This window comes from Callorhinus ursinus, unplaced genomic scaffold (genome assembly GCF_003265705.2).
Source record: "Callorhinus ursinus isolate GAN/ISIS: 27379988/994484 unplaced genomic scaffold, GSC_fseal_2.0 scaffold4, whole genome shotgun sequence".
Lineage (NCBI taxonomy): Eukaryota > Metazoa > Chordata > Mammalia > Carnivora > Otariidae > Callorhinus > Callorhinus ursinus.
Genome location: NW_027397066.1, coordinates 70,836,523 through 70,846,233, shown reverse-complemented (window position 1 = coordinate 70,846,233; position 9,711 = coordinate 70,836,523). Strand labels below are relative to the sequence as shown.

Genomic DNA, 9,711 nt, shown 5'->3' with positions numbered 1-9,711 from the left:
TTTATTTATTTATTTATTTATTTATTTGACACAGAGAGAGAGAGAGCACAAGCAGGGGGAGTGGGAGAGGGAGAAGCAGGCTTCCCGCTGAGCAGGGAGCCCGATGCGGGACTCGATCCCAGGACCCCGGGATCATGACCTGAGCCAAAGGCAGTTGCTTAACCAACTGAGCCACCCAGGCGCCCTGTTCTAATTGCTTCCAGTTTGTTCATGAGTAACATCACAAGCTGAGAGTTTTATGTAAATTGCCCAGAAATAATTTCTGTCCTCTCTCTTTAATACATTATCATGAAAATCTTGAGAGCATTACATACAAAACAGGGAAATATTAATGGGGGTGGCCAAGTGGTGTCACACCACGGCTAGACTGTGAGCAGACACTGGACAGAAGTACACAGAGAACTAAGAATGGAGTATACCAGTGGGGGGAAAGCAAGACTTTTTACTAACTTATCAATAATTTTGCTTAGGTCAACTTAGCCCCTTTCATTAAAACCTTCTCCTACTGTGATGAATAGTACCCGGTTAAAAGAAAAATCAAAAGACTTAAATCTCTTCTGAAAACCACAGGTGGTTGTTGTTGTTGTTTTTTAATGTTAGCTGTTATTCTCTGTAGAAATAAGAAAGTCTATAGTGTTGATTAGAAAATATTTCATTTGGTCTCATATGATGGTCTGGGCTTATTTTCCTCTGTCATGTCCCTATCACTCTTTAAGCAGTTTAGCAAGTGATAATTCCATTTCACTTGTCTGGTTCCCCCATGATTTTCTCCCTTCCTAATCCCAGGTCAAGAAAATTTACCTGGATGAAAAGAGGCTCTTGGCTGGGGACCATTCCATTGACCTTCTCTTAAGGGACTTTAAGAAAAACTACCACATGTATGTTTATCCTGTGCACTGGCAGTTTGGTGAACTTGACCAACACCCTATGGACAGGTAAAAACTCTTTATCTTCCCATTACTAGGTCATCTCCCTGATATAATGTCTTAGTTATCTATACAAAGATAATTCTAAACAAATTTAGGAAGTTTCCCAGCTCTGATTTAGAACATTGAGATGCCAAACAAGTGTGGTTAGGTGTGTAAACACAAAACTGCTTTGAAAAGAACAGAATATGGCCACAGCACAGTTCCCAAGTTTAAATGTTAGGACCCAGCCTGCAACAGAGACTCCTTCAATTCTTTCTCATCTGTGATCCTAAATTCCCAAGATAATCTGATTGGCCCAACTTGGGTCAAGTGACTACACCTGGAACAATCAGGTATGGTCAGCGGGTAAGAGCCAGGTTGTACAAACACAATTGCTGGTGGGGGCATCCCTATAAATCTAAGATGGTGGGAGAATACTTCCCTGCGAGGAAGGAAACCTTGTGACATCCCAAGCGCTGTCCATCTTACCCATAAATAGTTTATTTCATTTGCAGTTCTTCATGACTGTACTATTTATTTGGCATAAGTAGCAACCTTGTGGAAGGAAAATGCCTTGGTTATCTTAAAAGTTAACTTTGATACACAAGCTACTCGTTAACACACTGCCATTTACTTTATTGCAGAGTCTTGACTCATTCTGAGCTTGCTCCTTTGCGAGCATCTCTGGTGCCCATGGAACACTGCATAACTCGCTTCTTTCAGGAGTGTGACCCCAACAAGGATAAGCACATCACCCTGAAGGAGTGGGGCCACTGCTTTGGGATTAAAGAAGGTAAATTCATCATCAGCCCAGGGAGAGGGGTGTCCTTTTCTCCAGCAGAGCCCTAAGCCCTTCTAGAGAGGTCCTGCTCTGTCCTCAGATTGAAACCTCAAGACAGCAAGGTGGCAGCACCACAGGTAGAAGTCCCTCAGTGCACATGCTGTCATGGCAAGGTTATTTCCTACTTCCCTTACGATACTCTTTTTTTCAAAGGGTAACAGGTGGGAATATGGAGGGAATAACTATACTGAGGTCTTAGCAGTTGCCTAAGCCAAAGAAAATGATGTCAATCCACAGAGCTGTGCCAAATGTCAGAAGGCTACCTTTCTGAGGAAGAAGGGATTTTATATCCTTTCTTAACCTGGGTATTGGTTCAAACTTCTAAAAATCGTATGTAAAGAGTATAACAGCAGGTCTCATTCTGCCAGTGGGAGATGTCAGAAAAATCTTAGAATTCATTACAGATGCACTGAAGATTGGGCCTCATATCACAAGTTGTATCCAGATATTATGCCTTTAATCCATGACTGCATCTTCAATGACAATAATAATAATAATAATAATAATAATAGTAATAATAATCAAGGGTTCTTTCTTTACTCCTGTAATGGAGGAATTTAGACATTTGTTTTGCTAGGTTATGTCTTAATGTACTTCCTTTTATTTCCCTAAGTTAAAGCTGATTTTTATGAGCAAGCATGTTTTTAATAATCAAGATCGGAAAGATGTTCAAAAAATGAAGAATCAGAATCGATTGTACAATGTAAATCAACAGTAAACATCAAATCTCTAAAGCAGAGGTTTTATATGTATGTTCACAACATACAAGTAGGATGAATGTACAGCCACTCAATAAAGAAAAGTAGGTTCATCAAAGGTCAGAATTTCCCAAAAAGAGGTAACTTGTGTGACCTTCATTTAAAAAATATTCTTCATGGTATGTAGAATGCCTTGAAATCAAAGAGAAAGAGCAGAGAGTCAGAAGATTTACTTACTTATTGATAAATAGGTAAGCAGAAAAGATTAGCTCTTTTCCTCTGCAATATTATTCTGTGAAATAAGCACAACTGTAATGAGCAAAGAATGTGTATTTCTGTAAGCACCGAGTGCTGTGTATTGGTTGCCTAATGCTGTATAACCAATAACTCTAAAGCTTAGAAGCTTAAAATCTCACAGTTTCCAAGATCAGGAATCTAAGAGTAGTTTACCTGGATGGTTCTGGCTTGGGTTCTGCTCTAAGCTCACCCACATGGTTACTGTTAGGAGGCTTCATTTCCTCACCATGTGGTCCTCTCCATGGGATTGCTCACAGCACAGCATCTGGTTTCCTCCAGAGTGAGTGATCAGAGAGAAAATAGTGAGAGAATCTAAGACTGAAGCTATAATGTCTTTTATAACCTAATCACAGAAGTGACATACATTACTTCTGCCATATTCTGTTGGTCAGACAGACAGCCCTACTGTAATGTGGGAGGAGCTCTTGGAGGCTGGCTGTAACATACTGTTTATACCCTTTTAGCATTGATAGGAAGTTAACAAACTATTAAGACAGAGACCTGCATAAATAATACCAATTTCCTTTCTAACATCTATTCTATAAGCACATTACTTATAAATTCAAATATACTCCTAAAAATGGCTAAAACTGTCTTTTCTAATTCCCATGTTAAAAAGGACAAAGTTTGAGATCTAGCAATTTTTGGGTGGAGTCTTTGGGTTTTCCACATAAAGTATCATGTCATCTGTGAAGAGCGAGAGTTTGACTTCTACTTTGCCAATTTGGATGCTTTTTATTTTTTTTGTTGTCTGATTGCTGAGGCTAGTACTATGTTGAACAACAGTAGTGAGAGTGGGCATCCCTGTCGTGTTCCTGATCCTAGGGGAAAAGCTCTCAGTTTTCCCCCATTGAGAATGGTATTGGCTGTGGGCTTTTCATACAGCCACACTGGAAAACAGTATGGAGGTTCCTCAAGAAGCTAAAAATAGAGCTACCCTATGACATAGCATTTGCACCACTAGGTATTTACCACAAAGATACAAATGTAGTGATTTGAAGGGGCACCTACACCCCAGTGATTATAGCAGCAATGTCCAGCACCAATGTTTATAGCAACTGTGGAAAGAGCCTGGATGTCCATCAACAGATGAATGGATAAAGAAGATGTGGTACACACACACACACACACACACACACACACACACACACACACAATGGAATATTACTCAGCCATCAGAAAGGATGAAATCTAACCATTTACATAGCCGTGATGGAACTGGAGGGTATTAGGCTGAGAGAAATAAGTCAATCAGAGAAAGACAATTATCATATGGTTCCATTCATATGTGGAATATAAAAACAGTGTAGAGGATCATAGGGAAAGGGAGGGAAAACTGAATGAGAAGAAATCACAGAGGGAGATGAGCCATGAGAGACTCTAAACTCTAAGAAACAAACTGAGGGTTGCTGGAGGGGAGGTGGGTGGGGAGATGGGGTAACTGGGTGACAGGCATTAAGGAGGGCACGTGATGTGATGAGCACTGGGTGTTATATGCAACTGATGAATCACTGAACTCTACATCTGAAAATAATGATGTACTATATGTTAGCTAACTGAGTTTAAATTTAAAAAAAAGGACAAAATATACCCAAGTACAGCCACCCCACTCCCTCCACCCCACCGTTGTCAAGAAGGGGGAAACTTAGCTGGGATAGGACATATTTATGTATGCCCTTTTACATGGCATTTAATTTCAATGGAGTGATCAAATTGGAACGGAGTCCATTTATTTAAGGAAACCAGTTGTGCTTCACTGTTCTAAAACTTCTGGCAACTCTTCAGCATGTAGTCTCAGGCTCTGTACTGGGCGGTTGTCTGGGAGGAGCAGGAAGGGCTTAGAGTTCAGTGACTCGAAAAGCTCCTAATGACCTTGTTTGTTCACTGTGGTTTGGCCATGATTACGTTATTTTGAAGAAGGGAAAGAATTATCACATAGTAAACCAATAAAGCAGATATTTAGTATTCAGTCAGAATAAGTAAACAAGTTACTGCTTTGGGATGTAGCTAGGGAAAACAAAACAAAACAAAATATTTTTAAGTATGCTCTTCCTTCCCTCATGGCTGAGAAATCCACAGAAGGACAAGATAAATCTTAGCCAGTGTTTTCCTGAATTTTAACTGACTTTTATCTGAGCTAGATGTGCTCAAATATTCCAGCTCTGTCATTAACTAGCTATGTGAGTTAGGGCATACCGCTTAACCTCAGCAAGTCTCATTTTCCTTATGTGTAAAAATGAGGTTTAATTAAAAGGTGGAGGAGTCTTATTTATTTAGTGCCCATGACATACCATGTATCCACGTTAATCTTCAGAAGAACCTGCCAAGTGAGACCAACAGAGCAAACGAGTCAGATCATGCAGGTTCTACTAAACCAATTACAGACATTATCGTAAGAGGAATGGAGGATCATGAAAGTGTTTTAAACAAGGGAGTGATTTCACTAGATTTGTATTTAAGAAAGATTCTTTTGGTTACATTGTGGAGAAGCCCGAGAAGAGTTGAGAGGATGTGTGGTAAGTTCAGGCATAGTTGATGAGAATTTGAACTAGGGCAGTTACAGTAGGGAAAAAGACAAGGAAAACTATTCAAGATATATTTAAAAATATACTATTCAAGACATATTCAAGAATATAGACATATTCGGGCGCCTGGGTGGCTCAGTTGGTTAAGTGACTGCCTTCTGCTCAGGTCATGATCCTGGAGTCCCGGGATCGAGTCCTGCATCAGGCTCCCTGCTCAGTGAGGAACCTGCTTCTCCCTCTGGCCCTCCTTCCTTTCATGTGCTCTCTCTCTCTCTCTCTCTCATTCTCACTCTCTCAAAATAAATAAATAAATCTTTTAAAAAAAAGAATATAGACATATTCAAGATGTATAGAAATAATAAGACAATGTTTCCTAGGAAATATGTGGGGGCAGGGAGCAGACAGAGGGATTGAGAGAAAGAGAAGTATGAAACCCAGGTTCCCCGCTCAGGCCAGGCAGGTAAACAGAGGCACGGAGATAGAAAACACAAGAACAGAAGCAGATTTGGGGAAGATTTTAACTTCCATTTATGACACGTTGAACTTTTAGGTACATGGGAGACAATGTACAGTTGATAGATGAATACATGGGTCAGCTTTTCAAGACAGCATTTGGAATTTAAGTACATGAGGATTATGAGCATACAAAAAGTAATTAGCACCATAAAAGGGAATTACTTAGAAAAATGTGTTCAGTTACATGGAAAAGGCTCTAGGGTTGAACACCAAGGAAAAACAATATCTGGGTAATAGAGGAGGAAGAAGGACTTCACGAAGAAGAACGAAAAGTCTCTTGAAAGGAAGGAAGAAAACAGGATAGTGCCTCGTCAAAGGAGGTGTTCAAAGAGGAGGAAGAGATCACAGTGCCAAATGCTGCTGAGATGTCAAGATAAAAGACTAAGAACATTCCTTTTACATAGAACTAAGTATACCCTGAGTGGCCTTAGTAAGAGCAATTTTGGTGGAATGGTAGAGATGGAAGCCAGATTGTATAGACTGAGAAATAGATGAGATATGGTAAAGAGTGGCTGTTTGAAGGCAGGACAGAGCTAAAGAGGGCTGGCTATAAAGTTGAAGGAAGCATTTCTGGGAATAAAATAAGCTTGAACACTGACTCATTCATTCATTCAACAGATGTTTACTGATGGTCCACATAGTGCCAAGCACTGTTCTCAAGGCTGGGTATGCAGCATATTTAAATGCTAATAGGAAGGGCCCAGTGAGGAAAGAAAGGTGGAAGATATAAGACAGAAAAGCAAAAGATGAAAATTAGGGGAGAATTTCTGAGGTCAGGAGACATCCTGGGCGCAGGCAGAGGATTAGCCTAAAGTCAACAGGAAGGACATCTCTCATCTAAACAACAGAAAGAAAACAAAAAGTATGAACACAACGATAAGTAAATTTACAAGTCATGAGACTAAAATGTCCGTTTTACAAATGAAGCCATTATTTAAAAGAAATATGGCAAAGTTCATAATCTTTCCTACTCTTGGGCAGAGACTTACATTGGGCAGGAAAATTACCTGGTGTCCCAGACAGGGTAGTAGCTTAGTGTGCTTCAGGTTTATCTGCTTAAGTATTTGTTCAACAATTAGTGAGTGAGGGTGGCCCATACTGGTAGGAGTGGGCTTATATCCCCTAAAGGATGCTGTCTTCTTTCATAGGTGTGGCAACAAGTTCTTTTATAATTACTTGGTTGGAGAGGCACCTGGGCGGCTCAGCCTGTTAAGCATTTAACTCTCAATTTTAGCTCAGTTCATGACCTTGGGATTGTGAAATAGAGCCCTGCACTGGGCTCTGCACTGGCCATAGAGGCTGCTTAAGATTCTCTCTCCCTCTCCCTCTGCCCCCTGACTCTGGTGTCCGCATTCTCTAACTCTCTTAACTTTTTGCATACACAAAAAATAATAATTACTTGGTTGGAAATTTGATTTAATTGGCACTATACTTCTTATTTCTATTATATTTTAACAATCCTTAGAGGTTAACATATTTGACACTTTCTTGGCTGGGCCTCTGCTAGTCCTTCTCAACCCTACATTAGAACTACCAGTGGAGCTTTTTAAATGTATACATGCCATTGTCCCATCTCTGGAAGTTCTGATTCAGGAGGCCCGGGGTATGGCCTGAGGGTGTATCTTTTTTTTTCTAATTGCGATATAGTTGACACATAATGTTACATTAGTTTCAGGTGTGCAATATAGGGATTCAACAAGTCTATATGTTACCATTCTGCTCACCACAAGTGTAGCTACCATCTGTCGCCATACAGAGCTATTAGGAAACCATTGACTATATTCCTGACACTGTATCTTTTTTTTTTTTAATCCCTGTGACTTATTCGTTCCATAACTGGAGGCCTATATCTCCCACCCTCCTTCACGCATTTTACCCATCTCCCCACCCCCTCCACTCTGGCAACCATCAGTTTGTTCTCTATTTCTGCTTTTTGTTTGTTCATTTGTTTTGTTTTTTAGATTCCTCATATAAGTGAAACCATATGGTATCTTTTTAAAGCTTCACAGGTGATGCTGATGCCCTACCAGAGTTGAGAACCATCCTACAGTCTTATTAGGTGGTTTCTCTAATCCCCCAGCTCTGACATTATGTGTTTATATTACTACTCTGGCTATTTTCTAAAACTGTGTTTTGTTTTTGTTTTTTACAGAAGACATAGATGAAAATCTCCTGTTTTGAATTATGATTTGAAAGAACTCATACATTCCAGCATCCTCCTGTGTTTCTGACCACTCCTGAAATTATATGCAGCCACAATACTTGTAGATTTATATTTAGTAAAATGTTTGCATGTCTGAGAAGACAATGAGAGTAATTGCTTGCTAACAGTGTATGCACCGAGCATTTAACATTAACTTCAGAAATAAAATTTTAAATAAAGTCAACATATGCAAAATACTGTGTACTATTTGTGAACAGGAGTTTAACTCATCACTCTCTGCATCCATTTATGAGATACTAATTATAAAACTTGAAGAAAATACTACAATCATTTTGTTCATAATATCATGTACACTTCAAGAAAATGGAATAATGCTCTTTTGTTGTTAATGTGTATTATTTTCAGTATCTTAACATCCTAATAAAAATCTAAATGCTTACTCAAGCTTATTTCCAGTCATTTATTTAAACAACTGTATGTGAAAGACCAACTCAGGACTAACACTTCAAATCAAATTATAATTGTGCTTCCTAGATCCTACCACTTTTAAAAAGAAAAAAAAGTGTGAGTGTGGTTGGGGGAGATGTTTCCTATGGGAAACAAATATTCAGTTGCTAAATAGTAGATACTTATTAATGTCCTTTGTCATAATGTAAATTTAAACAGAAAAAATAAATAAATTCAAGTGCTTTTTTACTAAATTCAATTTAATATATGGATGACTGTACACTCCTCAGTACAACTAATTTTAACTGTCATGCAGTTGTCCAAGTGTGTTGGGGGAAGGGGGCCTTGCAAAATTTCTACACATTTCATGTCCTCAAAATACAAGTCATGTAAAGATAACACAGACAGTAGAAAGCTCTGAAGTGTCTTAATGTCCAAGGTGGTCAGAGATAAATATTACTACTGTAAATTGATAGCAAGAAATCAGTCATAAGAGAAAATTTATATTTTCATTTGAACTCTTTCTTCTTTGATAACTATTAATACAGTAAAGGCTAGATTGCAAAAATAATAAGACACCATAATAGAGCTTTTTCCAAGGTCTGAACTAAGGCATAAAAGAACCTGTCACCTTCTATATTCTACTTAACAATATTTAAAAGAAAATGTTTTTGTTACATATTTTCCTATCTGAAAGATATCAATGCAAATATCTTTTTTTTTAAATAATCAAAAATGTGTTGTTGTGGTTAAGAGCTTTGTCTGTTGTAGTGACTGAGAGAATGTGCCCCAAAGAATTTCATCTGAAGGAACTTATGGAAAAGTTTGCTTTTTATCAGAATAATTTTCTCTGATTAACTTCAAAATTGTATTACCTATTTTCATAGCTCTGTGAGTCACTTCTTAACCAGACCATATCACACCAGTCATTTTTAAATAATTAAATTCAATTTGAATAATCAAAATCTAAGTATTATATATAATTTTTTCCATCTAGGGAAATAATTTTAGAAATTATTCCAAAATTCAGAATGTTTTTATTTATAGCTGCAAAGAAATGTCATGAGAAGTCTTAACTAATTAGTTATAAATTTATGAATTTGTTAGGAACAGTGAAATTATATTTGGAGGTATTAATTAGAACTAAATTACCACTTTAAATGTTTTAGAATAGTGAAAAGTGATTTTAGTTATAAAGACACTACCTGTTTATTAAAATGTTTTATTTGAAAATAAGTTCATTTTGGAATGATAAATATTATTTAATAATAGAAAATTTTAGAACCTTAAATTTTCTGTCCACTAAGTCTCCCTC

General features: G+C 37.9%; 1 protein-coding gene across 7 annotated transcripts in view; it reads left to right on the top strand.

Annotated features, from left to right (window-relative positions):
• SPARCL1 (SPARC like 1) overlaps positions 1 to 8,393 on the top strand; it is a 53,270-nt gene extending 44,877 nt beyond the window's left edge. For all 7 annotated transcript variants that reach the window (XM_073891927.1, XM_025873402.2, XM_073891926.1 and 4 more), the window contains 3 exons: positions 787 to 935; positions 1,553 to 1,701; positions 7,938 to 8,393. In XM_073891927.1, coding sequence (XP_073748028.1) covers positions 787 to 935; positions 1,553 to 1,701; positions 7,938 to 7,966 — 327 coding nt within the window. In that variant the 3' untranslated portion in view covers positions 7,967 to 8,393. The remainder of the gene's footprint in view (positions 1 to 786; positions 936 to 1,552; positions 1,702 to 7,937) is intronic.
• Positions 8,394 to 9,711: the final 1,318 nt, after the last annotated feature.